Below are 20288 nucleotides of genomic sequence, written 5' to 3' on the forward strand. Positions count from 1 at the left end.
CGTTCTTCAAGGACAAAACATTCACAGTTTGATAAACAGATCACTCACTCTAATCACAGGTGTTTTTGTCAAAATCTATTTGGACTGTGCTCTCCCTGCAAGCAGGAAAACTCTTCTGCTTTCCTGAAATCTCACATCTGAATGTGAATCAACCTAATCTTTCAGTATGAACTATTTGGAGCTTCCTAATTCTGCTGTGTGATGGACTCACTATAAAGCTGTGAGAGACAGATTGGGTATGAAAGAACTTAGATGCTGACAGCCCTGGCTGCATGATTAGAGCTGCAATAGCTGTGTTTGGCAGGGAACATGCTCTCATTGAGTAGCTGGAGGACTCCTCCAAAACCTGCCAGCCCACCTGGACAATGGCATTCCCAGCACAGGAGAGTCTCTGACTGCAGCAAGGAAATCCTGGCTGCAGTGAGGGACCCCGCCTCCCACGGCAGCTGCTTGAAATTCAAGGGCAGTCCAAGCCTAATCAGAGGCCGAATATTTTAGCAGGGGTCAGAACGTACAGACTGCTTTGGTGTCCTCGGACTGGGTATTTGAGAAGGTTTTAAAGTTCTCCCTCTCCTGTTCTGCCACCAGAGGGCACGGCTCCCCGCTCTGCCAGGAGAAGCACCAGCCTGCAAGGACAAGGGGATTACCTGCTGGAGAAGTTTGATGTCCTTTTTCTCCCACCTTCCCTATACCTGCATTTCACACTGTTGGCTGGACCTAAAGCCCTGTCTAAGAAGAAAATCCCCTGAAAACTTTAGGCGAGGAGGAAGGGAAGGCAGCCGGCTGTCACAGCACGGCTTGAGACGGCGTCTGACACGGTGAGCCCCTCAGAAGCAGCTCTGCCACCACGCCCCGTTTCCTGTTTCAGCTCTGGAATACACAGGGACAGGAAACTTCTTCTCCTTTTTAATGCCTTTATTAAAAGTGATCAGCTCGGGATTGGGCGGCTCGGCAGGGCTGCAGTCCCCGTCGTGTCTCCCAGGGCAACTCAGAGGAGGAGGATATGCACAGCTCTGTCCACCAAGGGCAGAGCCGGGGGATTCAGTCCTCGTGGGAGCCTTTAGGGCGTGATGTCCCCGTCAGATCTTACTTTCTCAGCGCGGTCCCCCTCAGTCTCGGCGCTGGGGACGACTCCCGTGGTCAGGGCGAGAGGGACTCCGCATCTGTGCAGGCTCAGCACTTGGCTCCTCACGTCTGGACATCACTTTAGTCTCTCAACTCTTAGGTGGCTCGTTGTTTTTAGGGTTTTCTCGTTGCATTTTGGGGTCGGGGTCCCAAAAGCATGCTGGTCTTTGGAGTCACTTTGCATAACCCCCCCCCACCCTCTCAGGTGTCTTCACTATGGTAGGAACCTTAGCCTCGGGGAAGGGCCATCACCCCACCCCAGCCAGGGCTTTTACTAATACAAAAGGGGAGATAAGCTACAATGACCCGTGATTACAATAACAAAGCATGCAGAATCCTGGCAGGGACAGAGATCTGGCTGCGTCCCTGTAACTCTTTCTCACAAAAAAAATATTAACCGAATTTTTGTTCATAACAAGCTCTGCCCCGTTTGCTCTGTGCTCCGGATCTGTGCAGCGGCCACAGCCCTGCCTCAGAGCATGGGGCATCAGCCAAAGCCTGGGCACGTGGGGCTGAGGCTTCCTGCAGCTCTTCACCTGTGGGAAGCAAGCTGCGTTGTGAACCAGATGCTCACTCCTCCTTCACAGCCATTTCAGAACTACAAGATGCAGGGCAGAGAGTAATTGGACAGTGACCTTTTCCTGCAGTGACCATTCAGTAAACAACAGATTCTATTTTATTTCTTCTCCAATAGACACTGCCAACACAGTGTGACAACCAGCATATCCTCTCCTTTGATGTGACAATAGAAATCTAACCAGAGCAGCCACAGATCTGAACTTTTCTCATCTTATTCTTTTTTTTCCCCATAAAAAAAATATGGCTCAAATACAGACTATTATTTATGCCTTTGGGAAGTCAAAGTAAGGCAAGTTCAGGAACACTGACAGTAAAACAAAGAAGAAATACTGAATGAATGGTAATTCACACTAGGCTGAGGTTCAGACCTACTCAGTTTACAGTGAGGCTTTCCAATAGCCATTGGGAACCAAAAAAAATTTACCTTTCAGCAAAGCTGTTAACCTTTTCTCTAAGGAAAGCACTTCTGAATCAGCATGGTCTTTCTGATGCTGTATGAGGATTCAGGACTAATTTCCTAGAGGTATTTCTCACTGATGAGTGCTCATTCAGGAATTCATGCAAATGTATTTTACGTTGTGAAGTGCTGGAAAATTGCTTGCGCTTCCTCATGAGATGTATATGTCTGGTCTCCAACAGTGGTATCTTTTCTGGCTTGATGTTTAGAATAACCAAAGTCCAGGTGTGGACTTTAAAAGTCAGAAGAAACAAAAAACTGAATTAGTGAAACTTTTTGGTTTTGTTTGATGAACTAAGATTTTGTTTCTCCTTAGTTAATGCTAGAACAAGATGCATAAATTGTTCAGATGAAAATATGTATGGAGTTATAAATATCTGTAATTTTCCATCCATGTGAACTGAAGTCAATTCAAAATAGGCAAACATGATCTTGCCAAAGCAGCCTCATATTTTAAAGGAAGAAATATAGCAAAGCTTATTTTTATTTTTTGAAGATACAAATGGATATTGGAAGGTACTCTGAATTGGACTCTAGCAATTCACTGGTAAAAGCAAAAAAAAAAGACAGCCTAAGATGTTGCTCTGTGTAAATGCCAAATATCAGAGCCTGTTGTGCTGGAAAAGGTTAGGAGTTTGAAAGCAGTTATATAGGACATATAATTTTCCCAAGCAACGAAGATTGTATTCTTATGCAAATGATGAGGCTACTAAAAATACCAGGCAATTGGAAGGACCAGCTTTATATAAGCAGAAATACATACAAATCAGCATTCCATGAGGCTCACCAGCAGGCACCAGGTCTTTTATGGGTGTTTTAAACATCTGCTCTCAGCCTCTCTCCCTGACAATTTATCTCTCTACATGCACCAGATGCTTCCAAGGCTGTGGAGCTGCCAGGGAGTCAGCCCAGGATATTCAGAAAGGGAAAGTCAATTATCATCAGTGAAGAGGAGCACAACATGAATGAGGGGTGCCTTCTCAGGAGACTGGTGGAGTTCCTCCTGCAGGACACAAAAAAATTTGGGCAGTAAAACTGTGGGCTGCAGAAGCCCAAGGCAAGGTCTCCAAGGAAATTTTGGGAAGGTGTCCTTGATGCAATACAGCTACTGCTCTTCCTCCAGGCCTGATCTGCAGCCTGGCAGGGATAGTCCTGCTGCAGGAAGCAGGAACAATGAGAACACATCCTCATCATGGTAAAACCCTTGTGATGTGATCCATAATTTCTTTCTATATTTCTTGCCCAGCATAAAGCAACTAATAAAGTTTGCTCTGCCCCTTCTTAAACCTATGTCTTTCCATTGCCAAATGGCTCTTAGTCTTCTCTACCAATGGCACAATATTGTGGTACTGAGGGACTCTGATCTGGCAGCACTGTGGCACCACTGCATTGATCTTGGGTGAAAATGTGCTAGAAATGCTTCTGTATGTATTTCCAAATACCAAGGAATGTGAGCAATCCACAGCATCCCTAGGCAAAACTTCTGAATTAGATACTCAGAAAAAGCTGGACTGACTCCTGACCTTGTGCACTGAGGACATAGATAACTCAGATGTCAAATTCTCTTTTTACCCAGAATTTTAGCCTGTGAGAATCTGCTTTGTGGCCCTTTGGCAGTGAGCAGAGGGGAATTGTAACTGAGCTTCCCATGGTAAGTGTTTGCTTCAGTTCTTACTCATTCTTTCGTAGCATGACATATTGTGCAGGGACCTCTTGAAGCAGCCCTAAGAATGAGTTTTGATCCCATCATCAGATGGCAAGGTGTTTGGACTTTTATTAATCCACCACAACTTTGGCCTGGCAGTGTGTTTTCTTCTCCTTCCAGCCCTCCCACCTACTGTATCTTTTTAACCTGAGTTGGCTACCAGACCAAGCAGGGGAAGATTGGTTTTGTCCTGGTCCTTTGTGCCTTTGTGCAGGGCCAACACAGCTGCTTGTCTCTTCTGGGGAAGGGCTCCCAAAGAGACCCCTGAGAACCCTCTGACAGGGATCCCTCTGGACACATCCCTGAAGCTTTCTCTCATCTGGGCTTGAGATCTTAAGTATTCAGTGTTGCTGCACTGGGCTCTGTGTAAATAAGGCTTGTGTATTTTAATTTTCCTCCTATGTTGTTTTCTTTGGGAAAGATAACAACAACTGGAAGAGTTCTATCGCAACCCCAATATTATTTTCTGAACCAGATGCTTATTTTAACACTGTACCCAGAAACAACAGGAAGTTCCTCCAGAAGTGATGGCACTGCAGCGTCTTTAAAGCAACTAGTATTTTTGGCAGCAGCTGTTTTTACCCACAGAATGCAGCTCAGGGTTAAGAATGAAGGTAGAAGAAACATTAGTTATCACAGCTTCATTTTGCTCATTGTATTCCTTTATAAAGTTTATTTTTTCCCTTTAGAAAGTTTTCTTTGGGCTGAACCCCAGCATACTAGTTAGAATTACTTCTGATCCTATCTACTTTACTGCTGCAGCCAAGATGTATCTTGAAAACATAGATCAAGTTTTTCATTAGATCAGAGATCCCTTCTTTTCTGAACCCTTTTCTATTTTACTAGTTTGGGACTGCATTGCTCAAACCTCCTTCCCCATTCAGCTGAGCATAATTGTTGGCTACCTAGTGAAAAAGCATTCTAGAACTCAATAAAGAGCACCAATTTTGCTAAAATATGTTTGATGCTGCCTAAAAGTGTACAGAACTTGTTTTGACTCTTTTGGTCTCTGCAGAACAGTGTGAACCCTTGTTGAAAAGATTTTTTTCTAGAAAACAGTTTTGCTGCATCACTGCTATTCACCTCCTGCTTTCTGCAGAGCTTCACTGATCTCAGCTCAACAACAGCAGCTGAAGTTTTTCACTAGTATAATTATTATTATTAATAATGTATTAATATAAATTTATTAATTGAAATAATAATAATAATAATAATAATAATAATAATAATAATAATAATAATAATAATAATAATAATAATAATAATAATAATAATAGTAATCCTCTTGGAGCAGGACTCCAGCACCCCTGTATCACACCCACCAGACCAGCATGTGCAGAGTCTCAGGAAGCTTTGTTCACTGGTGCAGAAAGGAGCAACCTAAAGTTACTTTGCAAAGTGAAGCAGCAGCAATTGATAACTGTTAAGAAAACACTTAAGATTTGCTGTTTATCATTGCATTTCTGCAGTTCTAAAACCAAACCAGCCATGTTGTCAGCAGCCAGCATTTTCTGAATACCTCATGCTAGCCTTTGCTACACTTGGAGAGACACAATGCAGTAGGAATTGATTTGAGAAAGCACAGAGGACTAGCAGCTTTTGCTGAAAGGAATTTTCTTATATTTTTATAATAATGATACAGCTGGGTTTGGTTGAAAAAAAATTATTAAAAATAACAAAACATGAATTGTTTTCTTTTCCTCTCAGTTTTCCCCTCTTGTTTACTCCTCTGTTTCCCTTAGCAACTGGTATAAAGAGGAGAAAAGGAGGTGAAAAATAAACAAACAATTTTTTAATGGAAGGATGAGAAAATGCTTCTGTTTCTGTCAAAAAAACCAGAAATGTTGCATCAAAGCAGCAAATATGTGAAAATGGTTGTTGAGGGAAATTTTGTCAGACTATTTTTATTGGTATTTTTACCACCACCATTATTAACCCACTATGCTCTCTGCACTACCTCTTACTGCTGGGAAAGACTGGTGACATCCAGAAATCCTGGACTGGATCCAAAGATTTGACATCCTGAGACAGGGTCAAGCCTAAAGAGCAGGGGGGTGTTGAGCAATATCCCAAAATGCAGTTCCAGCTATTCGATTGTTCATTCATTTCTCCTGTCCTAAACTAAAGATCACCTTTTCCTCCTCACATACTGTCCTTTCACTGCCACAGAGCACAAACAATAAGCAACTGCTTTACCAGAATAAATCACTTTGAAATATCTATGCTCTGATCAGCTAATGCTCTGTCCAAGGGACACCCAATCCTGACTTTTCCTTCCTTCCAAGAATAAGGTATTAGGCAAGGCCAAGCCAATGCTAACAACATGGTCAGCCCTAAGCTCCTAGGGACATCCCTCTGCATGCCCCAAGGTCACCCTAGGGCCATGAGCACAACGGTACTCTCTGTAGGAAACTGTTTCAATTCAGCCCTGATCAAACCTGTGACTGTCTAGACTCTGGGACCAATAAATACTTTTGCACTTCTGCTTCTGAACAAGGTCAAGATAATGCAGTGAGTGACAGATTCTCCCTCCAAGACCTCTCACCACGGTGTCACATCTTGCAGTTGTCTTCCTGTGCACCATGCACAGCACATCAAAAACTCTGTGTGAACAGTATGCTACATGACAGGCAAGTCAGAAGAATTTGTCCCAAACAGAGTCAAAAATCGAGACAAAGCTGGTGCCAGATGCTATATAGGTCCACTCAGAGAAGAGAGAGATGCTGGTATTTGGAAGAGGTTGTGCTGCAAGAAAATAGGATAAAAATCTATAAGCTGTCAACTGAAGTTGTCAACTGCCTGACAAATGTCAGAGGTGGGACGATGCAGCCAGAGGTAACTCTGCTCTGAGACTGCTCTGCAGGTCAGAAAGACCTTTTCTATCATTGCCTGGAAAAAAGCCAGCATTGCTGTCAGGAGCAGATCTCACTCCTGTGACACCTCTGCAAAAACTATGTCTAAGAACAAGGAAACCAAAGCTTCATCATTTCACTAATCTTAAAACATATGCAGGGGATTTTTAAGATTAGGGGCTCAGTTTCCTGCTTTTTGGAAGCTCTTTTTACAATTAAGTAAAACAAGGAAGGGTCAAGAATTTGACTCAGCCCCACAAGGCAAAGCAAAGGGATGGGAAATAGGGTCTGGCTCTGTGCTAGGGAGAAGTTATATAACTGTAAAAAAAAAAAAGGACTTTAATTTTGATGACTGTTGTGCTGCAAGTGTTTTATCATCTTTCAAATTTTCATTTGGATTTGAGACAGATTTTAGCATATTAGTTTGTCTCATGAGTATATCCCAGACAGTCTCAATTCTTCGTGAGAAGGACTATCCTGGAAAGAATTAAGCAGGTCGAGAGGTGAGTCACCACCCTTTTTCTTTCAATTGCTGAGATGTGTTCAGTCCTCAGGGAAATTATGGAGAAATGCAACCTCCCTATTAATTGGTCCAGAAGAAGAGGCATCTCAGCCAGCTGTGAAAGACTGATACAGACATAACAGCACCGGGCTTTGCAAATTTCCCTTGGGGTCATTCTGTTTGTGACTTTGTGCAGTGGGCAGCTCTGGTCACTGCAGGGACTGGTGGACTATGCTGGGAACAAGAGAGGGCTGCCTCCCTGGAGCTTGCAGCAAAACCAACTCAGCAACAGAAGGTGGGGATACCATGCCTGTGCCTGAGTCACAACAACCTCTCTCCTGACATTTGTTGCACAAAAAGCATTAGTAGAGATGGGTGGGCCCTTCTCCATAGCCTTCACTGTGATATTGCTCAGTAAAACTAAAAGGTAGAAACTGAGTTTGATCAGCCCCTCTGTGGTGAGGAGAACCAGCAAGCAGTATGATGGCTGCTTGCACTTCCCTTAGCTTCAGGCCCAGGAAGATTCTGAAATAATTCAAAGCAAAGGAGGAAGAACTTTGAATGCTCCTGCTCCCAAATTGCTGTGTACACAATGCTTGATTCAAAGAAGATGAGAAGAATCAGCGAGCAGAGTACCAAAAAGTCATCAGTTGCCATCTGTCAAGCATTTGGCAAGTGGCTGCCACCACAACTGGATCTGCTTTTGAAGATGTTTGGATGGAAGTGAGAGATATGTCCAGCAAAGAGCAGGGAAAAGACTAAGGAGCAAGTGAAGGAGGCAGAGGAAGTCAAAGTAGGTTGAGGGAGTAAAGAGCCCCTCAGCAGTGCTGAGAGTGTGGGAGAACAGAATTGGGCAGGGCTAAAACACTTGCAAGTGAGTAGGAAGGAAACAGATGCATGTAATGGGATGGAGTGGGGGGCAATAGGAGAGCAGGAAAAGCACTGTGTCTAAAGAGTCCTGCAAGGGTCACACTACAAGTAGAAATCTTCCCTTTAAGGACTGAAATCACAATTACACTGGTTGAATTAGGGAATTATGGCACTGTAAATAGAAGTGGTTTACACAAAGAGCAACCTCTCTGCTAAGAGGTTATCTAGAGAAGTATGGAAACATTCATTTAGGAAGCAAATTTTAACCTTGGCAGCTGCCTTGCCCTGTCTCTTCAAAAAAGCAGGTGAAACCTGATGGATACAGGGCTCAGCAATGCAAAGGCATGTTTCTTGTTTAGTGAATGTTCCTGATTTATACAAAGATAACAAGAATCCAGGGACATCACTGTTCTGCCTTTCTATCTCTATGGGTCAGAAGTTTAAAGGTCTAGTATTGCCATTATTTTTTTAAAGCACTGAAATACCCAGTCTGGACATGGTGTATCTTTCCCACTAGCTGGCATTCTGCAGCAACAGCCTCATTTGTATTCTGTCTTTTACTTCAGCAAAGAAAAAAACCACTCTGCATTGCCACAACCAAGTCCTTCCCCACTGCAATACAAACACTCCAAAGAGTCAACTAAATTCAACATGTTCCTACTAACTTATTTTATTCATACTGATGGTCTGCTTCACAGTGTGTTCCCAAATACTTGATTTAAAATTTAAGCTCCATACTTCTAACAAAATATATAAAGCAAAACAAAGTGAGCATCTTTTTCTACATAGCAATTCAACAGAGCTGCTTCTCCTTCAAGGCTCATCTATCACAGATTTCAGGCAGGAGGTTTTTTCCCCACACAGAGTTGGAGTGCCTTCCTGTACAAAGGAGAAATTTGTGAGTTCTAAAGGTATCATTGTCTATAAAGCTCTACTTCTTTTTTGAGTTAAAAATTAATTTCAGGTTGTGGATAAATTTTGGACCTGATGACACCACAAAGTGAGGCTTCCTCCAAGACAATGTTCTTGAGTGGACTCCACCTTGGCAGGCAAAGTCCCTAACTCCACACCCACTGTTGAGGCACTGTATTTCTGTCTTGACAAGCAGGAGTACCCCTGATTAAAGTTTCCCTGGCCCCTCCTGGTTGGATCTTCACACAGCAGGCTTTCCTTTACAATCTGATTCTGTTTGTGAAAGAAAGTCCAACTAAACCCACCAGGTAACTTCAAATAAGACACTGCAGGCAATGTGAAAGCTTTGTGGGCCAGAGCCATTTTTCGTTGGGCTCTCCTTTGCTGTCAGAAAGTGCAGCATTTCACCTGGGTCTGAGAAGAGCTTACAGGAGCATCCTCCATGTGCAATAAAGGCTGTGTAACATTTTGCTCCAAGCTACACAAGTCATGGCACTCTGTCACACAGTGGATACCCAGGAGCTGGAAAGTATCTGGGCTACACAAAACTCTTCCCAAAACCCATGAAGAAAAAATTAATCTCTAAGGGATGGTTCACCTCTCAGACATGTTTTGGGTTAAGAGGACTCTCCATCTGAAACTCTCCTCATCATGTCAGAGAGAAGCAGGCAGAATTCACAGCAGGCACTGCTACTTTTCTGATACTCAAACTGAATGAGGTAGATCTATAATTTCTTTTGTGGGCAGAGCAAAAAACCTGCAGAGAAATGGGGAAAAAAAGAAGCATCAGCTTCTGGTGACGGTCTGTGTCAGGAGCAGCAGGCCAGAAAAGATGCCTCCCCTAACGCTGCATAAGCCATTTCCTGCAACACTTGAGTTTCTCCTCACTGACTCCTGCTAGCAGCTGCTTTGTGAATTTTTTCTGGCAGCCATCTGAGTTCACCCTTGGCACCACATACAATCCCCAGAGCCGTGAGGTTGAGCTGCTCCATGAGTGACACTGCAGTCCAGGAATGGGAAGATTGGGCTGAGCTGGGAGCCAGACAAGGTGATGAGGGCAGGTCCAGTGGCAACAACCATCACCAGCTGCAGTCCAGTGTTGTCCAGGCAAAGCCAAAGTAATAAGGAAGGCCTGAGGTCAAGCTAGGAACTTGAGCCAAGCCCAGATACAGCACACATTTCACACAGTTCAGGCCAGCTCTAAGGCAAGGATCTCAGCTTCATCCTGCACCTGGGCCACGTGGAGGGTGGTTGGAGCAATGACAGCTTGCTGGAGTACCCCAGGTCCTGACAGCCATTGTGAGGGGAAGTCTAGGAACAGTGTTAGCCCTCAGCTGGCTAAGCACTTCTAACACTAAACCAACAACTGGACTTCTCTCAGACATGCAGGGGATGTTTCACATTCCCACCCTACTCTAAGACCTCTTCCTCTCCCACTCTTCATTGATACATAACTATTAATAGTTTCTTGTGCGAGGAGCTGGAAGCAGAGGGAGAGCTAAGAATACAACACTATTAAATGCTACAATCAATGACTTGCAAAGGAGGGGAGAAGGGATGCTGGCTGCCAGCTTATCCTTCTCTCACAGGGCCGCCCAGGCGGCACCAGCTCCCTGGCTGAGGCTATAATTCAGTGTGAATCCAAAGTTTTCTTTTGACAGGAAAAGCTGAAACAGCAGAGGGCTTCTTGCCATCGACTCTGGACAAGCCAAGGAGAGGCAGGAATGGTTTGTTTAATGCCATGTCTCATTATTCCTGGCACTTCATGACTCATTAAATGTCCTAGTTTTGTAACTAACTCCTGCTGAGCTCAACATTTGATACACATTTATGGGTGGCCTGTTGGCTGTACTAACAATTCATAATTCCCCTAACCATCTTAACTCCTTCCTTTGCATGCTAGGCTTCCTTTAAACAACTATAAAATAAAGATACTGAGGACTTCAGTTCTTAACACAGAATGAATTACATGTATCTGGAAAATTTATTAATATAGCTATATGCTGCAGTTAGATGTACTCATTCTGAGCTCAAATAAACTGTGCTGAATCCTAATGCTGCTTACACTGCTCCCTTTCCATATCCATTTGGCTTTTACCATGGATAAATCCATGCACATGAATGCTTGATATTGATGCCCCTTCAAAAGAAGAGCAGCAGCACACTTGACAGTATTTATTCACTTGTACAGAATGAAAATAGGAGCCAAATAACCCTTCTTGGCCATAACATATAGGAATTAGAAGTTAGGGGCCTCTGTTCAGGAACCTGCTTGTGACATGAGTGATTTTGTCAGCTTCCCTCATTTTCCAGCTTGCTTTCTTCGCAAAAAGTCAGCGAGAATTCACAGCAGAGCCTACCAACATGTTGACCCAGTCAGACAATGGACTCAAACAGGGCAACTGCAAGCACTCAGCACAAGTCTGACAGGCACCAGCATTTTTTGAGCTGACAGCATGTTTAACCTGTCTCTTCTGAAAACATCATGCATGGTCACCTTGGAGGTAAGTAGACAGGTATGTGATTTAGGTTAATTTTTCTCTCATTCACTTGAAGCACAGAATCACTTAGCCTGGTCACACTGAAAAGAGTGACTTTGAGTACACAGTTAAAAAATTCAGTCTGTGTATTTCAGGGCATGACTGAAAAGCCACTAGCAAAATCACACAGTTCTAAACTGAAGGTATCTTGGATTACTTTAAACTCTAGGTGGAAGCTATTTGCAGCTTCAATCAGAGTGTCATAGAAGTGTGTCTGATTTCAGGCTACCTTGTATGAGAATAGTCTGAAATCCAGTGGTGTCAGACAGCTTTCAAACTGCTGTTTGGGATGGACTCTACTTTCTGCACAGCAACCTATAGGTTGTGCTATAGGCTGTGCTTTCATCTGTGCTTAAAAGAGCACTGGTAGCACATGGGCTTGGGTATTGCTGGGCAGTGCTAGCACAGTGTCAGGGCTTTCTCTCCAACACCCCACCAACAACTTTGGAGGGCTGTAGGCTGGAGATGGGCAAGAGATTGGGAGGGGGAATAACCAGGACAGCTGACCCACATAACCCAAGGGATATCCCATGCCATATGATGGCCTTCTTAGAAATAAAAGTTGAAGGAAAGGAGAATGATGGGAGGACATTGTGGTGATGCCATCTGTCTTCCCAAGCAACTGCTATGCCTATTGAGGCCTTGCTTCCCAAAAAACAGCTGGACATCTGCCTGCTGATGGGTTGTAGTGAATTGATTCCTCTTTTTACTTTGCTTCCATGTGCAGTATTTGCTTTTCTTAACAACTGCACTTTTATCAAACCATGAGATTTTCTATGTCATTTTCTCCCCCAGCCCTTTCAAGGAGAGGAGTCAGAAAGCAGCTGGGTAGATGTCTGGCAGTCAGTCAAGGCCAACCCTCCATGGGGTTCTGGACAAAGATTAATTTTCTTGACTGTTCTTTCCATTTTGGTTACTGCTGATGGCAAAGAAAACAGATGATGTAAACTTCAAAGGCATTTTCATAGGAGAATTGTCAATTTCATTTAATACTGCCAGCCTTGAACAGTCAATAAACATCAGTCCTAATTAAAAAGAAGAAAAAGCACTTGGGGTCTTACCTGTTAAGCTTTGGTGTGTGAGCCCATGAGGATGTGGTTTTAAGATCAGCATATTCTAGCTCAAGCCTGTGCTGCCCTACTGAGACTGGCCCCACCCTTACTGGAGCCTATTTTATATTCCTGCTGCTTGCCTTAGGTCAACACTAGCACTCAGGAGAAGAGTCAAAGGAGCTTCACGATCTGGCTGACAAAACAGAGACAAGAAGGGTCCTGTTCATTCTTGCAAAATCTTTTGTTTCAGAGGTGGTTTGCAGCAGCAGCAAGGCTGTGTTCAGAGGCTGCCATAGGGTGGCCCAGGAGGAGCAGATGATGCAGGAGGTCTGCACAGGAGGACAGTTTGTCACCGCAGCATTTCTCCCTGGGTGCAGCAGTTCCTGTCAGCAGGAGAAAAAACAATCACTGATTTCAGTCAAGTGCTTTGTCTGCAGTGTTTCTGTCTTTGTCCTGCATTGCTTTATGCAAGGGTGAGACACTGACTATTGGTGACTCAGGCTTTTGCTGAAGGATGTGGTTTAAAGTTAAAAACATGGCTGTTACAAAACAAAGAAAGTGCACAAATTCACCCCTGGAAGAGTGAAAACAACAAATTGCAATGCACAAGCTTCACTGTCAGAGAATATTTTTCTCAGGAAGGGATTTAGTTATTTTCTTACCCCATGAAACAAGTGCCATCTCTCAGAAAAGACTTCCTGTGAGGATTTTGATCCTTTGGGAAGGAGGATGAGTTAGCGGCTAGAGATGAAATGCAAAGGTGTTTTCAGCATAGCAGCTGGCTGCTCGGTTTTCTAATACAGTACATTACATTGTTAATGGAAATGTTGCTTTGTACCTTCTGTTTTTCTCCCAGTAGAATTAATCCCAGCACTGTTTGCATGCCAAGCATGCACAGTCACAGCTACGAGCTCTGGGGAGAGGCTCAGCTTGGACCTGCACTGATAAGATCACAAAGATTCTGCAACAGGGCTGGAGCTGAACCCGCTGCCTTTGCCAAGTGACTTCACCACGAGACCACCTCTGCTGCTGCCCACAGGAGCCATCACACACCACCACAGACAGGCCTCGGGAGTCAGTGCATTGGGGCAAAGGCATCTGGCTCTTTGGAAGTCCTTTGGGAGAGCTGCAGGAACAGGAGCCTTCTGTTCCACTCTGTGATGCAGCAAAGAGGGAAAAAAACCCCACCACTTCCCACAGAACAGCTAACCCTTCCCAGTCTGCTAATCCAATCTGCACTCCTGCTTCTGCCAGGAATCAATCTGTGATTGTCCTTTTATTAAGAAATAAGAGAGAGCAGGGAGGAGCAGCTTTAAAAGCAGCAAGCCATGCAGGGTCTGGGAGGCACAGGCTGCCAAGTCCTTGGGAGCACTCAGAGATGAAAGTACCACAGGAATGCCACATGGCAGTGCTGCTGGTATAGGTACTGTGCTGCTAAAGCAGCTCTCTACATGCTGGTTACGAAGAGTCACAAATCATGGAGCTGGAGACACTGAGCTCACTAAATCTAATGGTCACAAAATGGGAAGTAAAGGGAGCATATTTTTCCATGCTATAGGAGCCACTGACCCAAGCTGAAAGCCCTGGGAGAAAAAGCAACAGGGCATGTTAAGTACTTCCCTGGGAGCAGGCTGTGAATGAAGCAGCTTGGTGTTCACTTGGATTTTCAGACACATGCTTGTGAAGAAAATGGGGGTGCAAAAGCTGGAGAGATTTCTGAGATGACTAGGGGCTTGTACTTGAGAGAGGGAAATGCACCTAATGCTGTGTGTTATGCTGGGGGTGCTCAAGGTACACAAACTGCTGAAACATCCAACTTGTATTTCATCCTGCTGAAAGCAAGTCACAACTCCTAATTAGCTGTTTGGACCAAAAGGAGGTCATTTATTTTCTAAGTGCTTAGGAAAAAAGAGTGAAATTGTAGGATGTGAGGAAGGGCTTGTGCTTTATTATTGCAGTGCCAAAACACAGTATCTTAAGTCAGCAGTATTATTTTGTGTATGCTTAGGAGGAAATTGTAATCCCTCATTCAACATTACCTTAAGTCTGCAGTTAGCACAGAGTGAATCAGGCCATAACTACATCTGCACAGCAACTTACTGGGTCCCAATCAGCATAACTATCACTGTTTTGTAGACTAGAAGAAGAAAACACAACAGGAACCTTGTTTACTGGCTACTTTGTTTCCAGAGAGACAACTTGCATTGCTTTTACATCACTGGAAACCAAAGTTCTTAATACCAACAAGACAAAAACCTCTTTAAGACAAAGCCTAAGAATCATTAAGGTTGTAAAATAACTCTAAGATCATCAGGTCCAGTGATTAACCCAGCACTGCCAAGCCCATCACTAGACAGCGTCCCCACATGCCACATCTTTTGAATCCTGAACATGTCAGTAGTGTCTGTCAAGGGGGTGAGTCACCTCTGGAGAACTCTGGAGGTTACCTGGCAGCTTGTCCAGTCAGCTCAGCCTTGGTTAAAGAATCAAAGGGACAATTTGAAGCTGAAAGCCAGAAACGGCGGGATTTGCAAATACCAGTCTACCTGCAACATATCTCTTGCATAACATGGAATACTGTTCCAATGTTGGGATTTTTTATTCAGTTCAAAAATTAATTAATGTTCAAATATAGCTATAACAAGGTTCTCTGTAGCACCAAGAGTGTAAATTAATTGCCATCCTTCCTTGTGAGGGGAGGTGGAGGGACACGTACTGATCTCTTCTCTCTGGTGAACAGTGACAGGACCTGAGGGAATGGCCTAAAGTTGACCATGGGGAGGTTTAGGTTGGATATTAGGAAAAGGTTCTTTCACCCAGAGGGTGCCTGGGCACTGGAACAGGCTCCCCAGGGAAGTGGTCACAGCACCCAGCCTGACAGAGTTCAAGAAGTGCTTGGACAATGCCCTCAGGCACAGGGTGTGACTCTTGGGGATGAATCTGTGCAGGGCTAAGTTGGACTCGATCCTTGTGGGTCACTTCCAACACAGAATATTCTGTGATTCCATGATCCTGTAATCTTAAGAGACTTATTTTCAGCAGTTTGACATACATTAACTACACTTTCTAAAACATTGAAATACTGTTCAAAAGGGCAGTAAACACCCCCACAGCAAGCAATGGCACTCCTGTGTCCCAGCAGACTCAAAGAGGTCAACACTCCTGACCTGTGACCCATCCTGAAGGCCATTTTAATTGCAGGGGACAGGAAAAATTTACCTGCTGGGACTGTTGTTATTGTGAGAACAAAACCATCTCCTTACATGCCCTGAGCCACAGCAGGTGAGGCTGGGTAAGGCCAAGACAGGCTGGAGAAGTGGGTACCTGGGAATCAAGGTGCTGCACCTGGGTCAGAGCAGCTCTGGTATCAACACAGGATGGGGAATGAACAGATGGAGAGCAGCTCTCACCAGGGTTGCTGCTGGGTGAGAGGCTGGACATGCTCTGGCCACAGGCACTCACAGCCCAGAAAGCCAAACGTGTCCTGGGCTGCATCCAAGGGACAAGGGAGGGGATTCTGTCCCTGTGCTCTGCGAAATCCCGCCTGGAACACTGCATCCAGCTCTGGGGCCCAGCACAGGAAGGACATGGACCAGCTGGAGCGAGTCCAGAGGAGGCCAACAAGATGATCAGAGGGATGGAACACCTCTCCCACGAGGAAAGGCTGAGAGAAATGGGCTCGTTCAGCCTGAGAAAGAGAAGGCTTTGAGGTGACCTGATTGTGGTCTTCCAGTACCTGGAAGGTAGCTCACAGTAAAGATGGGGAAAGATTATTTACAAGAGACTATAGTGACAGGAGGAGAGAGAACGGGTTTAAATCGAAAGAGTAGGTTTCGGTTAGACATTACAGAAAAAATCCTCTACCCTGAGTGTGGTAAGGGACTGGCACAGGTTCCCCAGAGAAGCTGTGGATGCCTCATCAGGCGGGACGGAGCTCTGTTAACCTGTTTTAGTGGACGTTGTCCCTGCCCACGGCAGCGGCGTTGGAAGAGGATGAACTTTACCGTGCCTGCAGCCCAAACCATTCCCGGCTCCGGCTCCGTGAGGGGAGGCGGCCGCTCCCGCAGCGGGCGGGGCGGGGCAGGGCCGGCACCGCCCCCACGGCCGGCTCTCCAAGATGGCGTGGGCACCGCCTCCATCGGCGGCCAAGCTCTACAGGCCGAATAAGTACGTCTCGCTGCCCGCCGAGCTCGACCCCGCCACCTTCGACACATCGCCGGAGAAGCTCCGCGCCGAGGCCGAGCGCCTGGCGATCCGCTCCCGGCTCAAGCGGCAGTACCTGCTGCAGCTCAACGACCCCAGCCCGCCCGCCGTCATCGTGAGTGGGGACGGAGGGGCCGACGGGCGGCGGGGGAAGCGCGGGGCGCGCCCGCCTCACCCGGCGGGTCCCGGAGCGGGGCCCGCTCCTGCGGCCGTGCTGGGGCCGGGGCCTGGTGGCGGGACGCTGCCCGCCCTCCCCGTGACCTTGGTGCCCTTCCCGCTGCGCCTTGGCCTCGGTCCCCGGGTGGAGGGGCCAGTGCGGAGCCCCGCGGCCTCACCGCTGTTGTCTTTACACCCCAGGAAAATCCCGCCTTGATCCGCTGGGCCTACGCGAAGTCGCAGAACGTCTACCCGACATTCCGCCCGACACCCAGGACGTCCTTTCTAGGAGCTGTTTATGGCTTAGGCCCCCTCCTCTTCTGGATCTTTGTCTTAAAAGCTGACAGGGTAAGTCGGCCGAGAACGCTGAACGTCAGCGAACACCACAAACACCAGGTTGTAAAATGTATATCTTCTTGGGGTCTCAGTCTGTGGAATCCTCATGCCCCTAAGAATGATTAATACATTGAAGTAGTGAGGGAAGGAAGGCTGTAGCAAGCCTGCTGTCTCAAAACCTGTTACTGGTTGCAGAGTCTTGTTTTTCTGAGAGCCCTTTATTGTACCCTTGGGGCTGTGGCCAGTCACAGGTTGCTTGATCAGGCTATTTTGCAGTCACAAAGCTCTCTTTAGCACTGAGTGAAAATTAATCCTAAGTTACTCTTATTTTCAGCAGTTGCACACATAAACTATGCTTTTTGAACTCAAAATACACAGGAAGCTTATGGATGGCAGACCTAGTGATACCTCTTGTGCAGTTGCTTGACCATTTCTCTAATTTAGTGAAGCAAAAGGGGAGGAATAATTATGCCAATTGCAGTGTCTGATCTCAGCTGGACGCTCTAATAATATGGAAGGTTTATCTTGCTTCTATTCTAACTCCTAAACTATGAGTGTCAGAATCTAAGCAATGGTAGATCATTATGAAAAAAAACTCTGTTGTATACATACATAAAAATGCTAACAGGCAGACAGTGGCTGTTTTTAGTAGAGAATTTGTGGCTGTTGTAAACCACTTTTATTTCCCTCTTTTGCACAAAAGTAGCATTTTAGATCAAATAATAAACCATGAAGCACTAACATGAATTAACAGAATATTTGTAGGTAATATTGTTTGCCTGAGTGAATTGGAAATTTGGGTTTTAGGAAACATGCTGAGCATCTTGATATAAGTGTTCTTGACACTTAAGTATTTTGCCATGCTGAAGTCCAGGATAATTCACTTTCCTTTATTGTGGTTCCTTTAGTGATGTTTGGGGATTCTTCTTGTTTTCCTGGTATTACATAAGGCACGGTAGTCATAGTCTCTTCTCTGAGGAATGTTTGCTGTGTGTCTGGGAAGGCAAGAGGTAAATTACCAGGTTTTAAGTAAATCTGGTTTTATCCAGCAGCAGGAATCTGGCCGTTTTCTGCAGTGCCTGTGTACTGCAATGGTACCTGTCAGAAAGGTACATGACTGCAGAGTGGGGTACAAATGGGTAGGAAGTGAGCCCAGGCACTTTTAGGCAAGTTATTAAGAAGTTTCTCCAGAATTAGTTCTCTAAGCTGGATTATTCAGCCAGAAGGAGGAGATAGAAACTAAGGAACAAGTGATGAGACACAACCAGTTTGGTGCAAAATGCCTTGCAGGAATTGGTCTGTGCTGGCCTGTGAGAGTACCTAGATGTGAGGCCAATCTGAGCAGGTCTGTAGTGGGTGGAGCTAAGTGCCTTGTTTTCTTTTACTCTTAAACAGCTTGTGCCCAAAGAATCATTTAGGGTGGAAAACACCCTTAAAATCCTATATGGTGCTGCCTTCATGTAGCCTGTGCTGAAATACCAGAACTGCTCTTCTGTTATCCCAGGCTGATTGGAAGTTCCTCTCTGGTAGGATGGTGATAAATGTTCTCTCTCTTCCACAGGATCGTAAAGAGAAGCGTATCCAGGAAGGGAAACTCAAGCCATCGCCAATCAGTGTATTCTTCTAAGCCCCTGGAATTGCACTGATGTTCTTGGGAGAGAAATAAAATAAGATGCACTATGTGATGACATTTCTCTGTCACAAGAATAAATCTTAATTGCTTGTGGGTTGTCTTGCATCTTTAAAAATCATGGGAAGTGCACAAATGTAGGATCTTTAATGCCTAAACCAGATGGATACAGAGAGAGTGTCTGGAACTCAGCCACTGTACTCTTTTGGTGTACATACAGAGGATCTTTTTAAACCATGGAAGTTGCTGTTGTCCAGGAAGGGTGAAGTTTAAAATTAGTAGCAGGCTAAAATGCTAAGCAAGACCAAAGCAGTTTCGTAAAGGAACTACTGCTTGCCTTCCAGGTGTTTCTTCTTGGTGTCACTTTGGCTGTGTAGTTTGTCCTAACTGGATAATAGGCAAGTTGTATGATACATTTTTAAGAACTTAGGAGTCTGCCTGACTGCTCTCAAAAAGTTAAGTTAATTTTTCTTTTCCCTAATGAACTACAAGCCTAAACCACGTGTTTGTTTATTGCAATAAACTTTTATTTTTCATTAGTACCAGATTTGGAAATAGTGAGCTCAATGTTGTCATGCTGTATGTAACCAGAATTTCCACTTATTCTGTGGTTCCTGTGAATGGGAGATAAGAAGTGTAAGATGAGGATTTTTACTTTGACACTATCTTGTAGTGCAGGAGAGTACTGCAAGATAGTACTCCTGTTCTAGTACAGGAGAGTACTAGTCCCCTGTAAGAGGTCTATGTTCCAAAAAAAAAAAAATCCACCACCAAGCATAACTGAATCTTGTACCTGCAAAGATGCCTTTTCTATTTATTCTTATAAGAACAAAAGCTTTTCCTTCCCAGATCAACTGTTACAGAGGACCCTGGAATTGTTACTGCCAATGTACTGAGGTATGAGTGCAAAGAAAATATTTTTGATGCATACTTGAATTTTTACATGGCGTGCAGATGCTATCATGTTCCAAACAACCCTCATTCTTCAGGGACTGGTTTCTTCCCAGGTGCTGAGCTTCATGCCAGAAGCTCAGTCTGATACAGAAGTTGAAAAATTCCCTTTGCCTGCTGGGAAAGCAGCAATGTGAAGTCAGCAAAAACAGGTCTACTGCATCCTTTCTTGTCCTGCATGATGAAGATGTGAATGTGGGCCATTTGCAGTCACTCTCCAGCAGAGTGAGCTGATGAGCTTTTCCATATAATCACAAAGTGGCTGAGGTTGGAAGGGACCTCTGGAGCTGGTCTGGGTCCTGCCCTCTGCTCAAGTAGGGCCATCTAAAGTGGGGTGTCCAGGACCACGTATGTACAGGTGGCTTTTGAGTGTCTCTAGAGATGAAGACTCCATAACTTCCTCAGCAACCTGTGCCCA

The 20288-nt window shown here is 44.9% G+C and overlaps 1 protein-coding gene and 1 long non-coding RNA gene across 3 annotated transcripts; one reads left to right on the forward strand and one right to left on the reverse strand.

Annotated features, from left to right (window-relative positions):
• Positions 1 to 572: 572 nt before the first annotated feature.
• LOC141728159 (uncharacterized) lies at positions 573 to 17271 on the reverse strand. Of its 2 annotated transcripts, none has more exons than XR_012578946.1 (3): positions 17133 to 17271; positions 12604 to 12977; positions 573 to 3164 (listed from the first exon to the last, which is right to left on the reverse strand). It is a non-coding gene; the product is annotated as an uncharacterized LOC141728159 (long non-coding RNA). The 2 variants fall into 2 exon arrangements; XR_012578947.1 differs by lacking the exon at positions 17133 to 17271 and adding an exon at positions 13257 to 13797.
• NDUFB4 (NADH:ubiquinone oxidoreductase subunit B4) lies at positions 16664 to 19015 on the forward strand. Its single transcript, XM_005486102.4, has 3 exons — positions 16664 to 16912; positions 17155 to 17301; positions 18851 to 19015. The coding sequence occupies exons 1-3, from the start codon at positions 16712 to 16714 to the stop codon at positions 18914 to 18916; spliced, it is 414 nt and encodes a 137-aa protein (XP_005486159.1). The 5' UTR covers positions 16664 to 16711; the 3' UTR covers positions 18917 to 19015.
• The last annotated feature ends 1273 nt before the right edge of the window (positions 19016 to 20288 follow it).

The sequence above is a fragment of the Zonotrichia albicollis genome, chromosome 2 (assembly GCF_047830755.1).
Source record: "Zonotrichia albicollis isolate bZonAlb1 chromosome 2, bZonAlb1.hap1, whole genome shotgun sequence".
Taxonomy (NCBI): Eukaryota; Metazoa; Chordata; class Aves; order Passeriformes; family Passerellidae; genus Zonotrichia; species Zonotrichia albicollis.

Excerpts from the sequence above, each read along its gene's own strand:
- NDUFB4 (XM_005486102.4), top strand. The coding sequence starts at position 16,712 with ATGGCGTGGGCACCGCCTCCATCGGCGGCCAAGCTCTACAGGCCGAAT. Across the intron at positions 16,913-17,154 it reads CCAGCCCGCCCGCCGTCATC|GAAAATCCCGCCTTGATCCG; the intron begins GTGAGTGGGGAC and ends TTTACACCCCAG. Across the intron at positions 17,302-18,850 it reads TTGTCTTAAAAGCTGACAGG|GATCGTAAAGAGAAGCGTAT; the intron begins GTAAGTCGGCCG and ends TCTCTTCCACAG.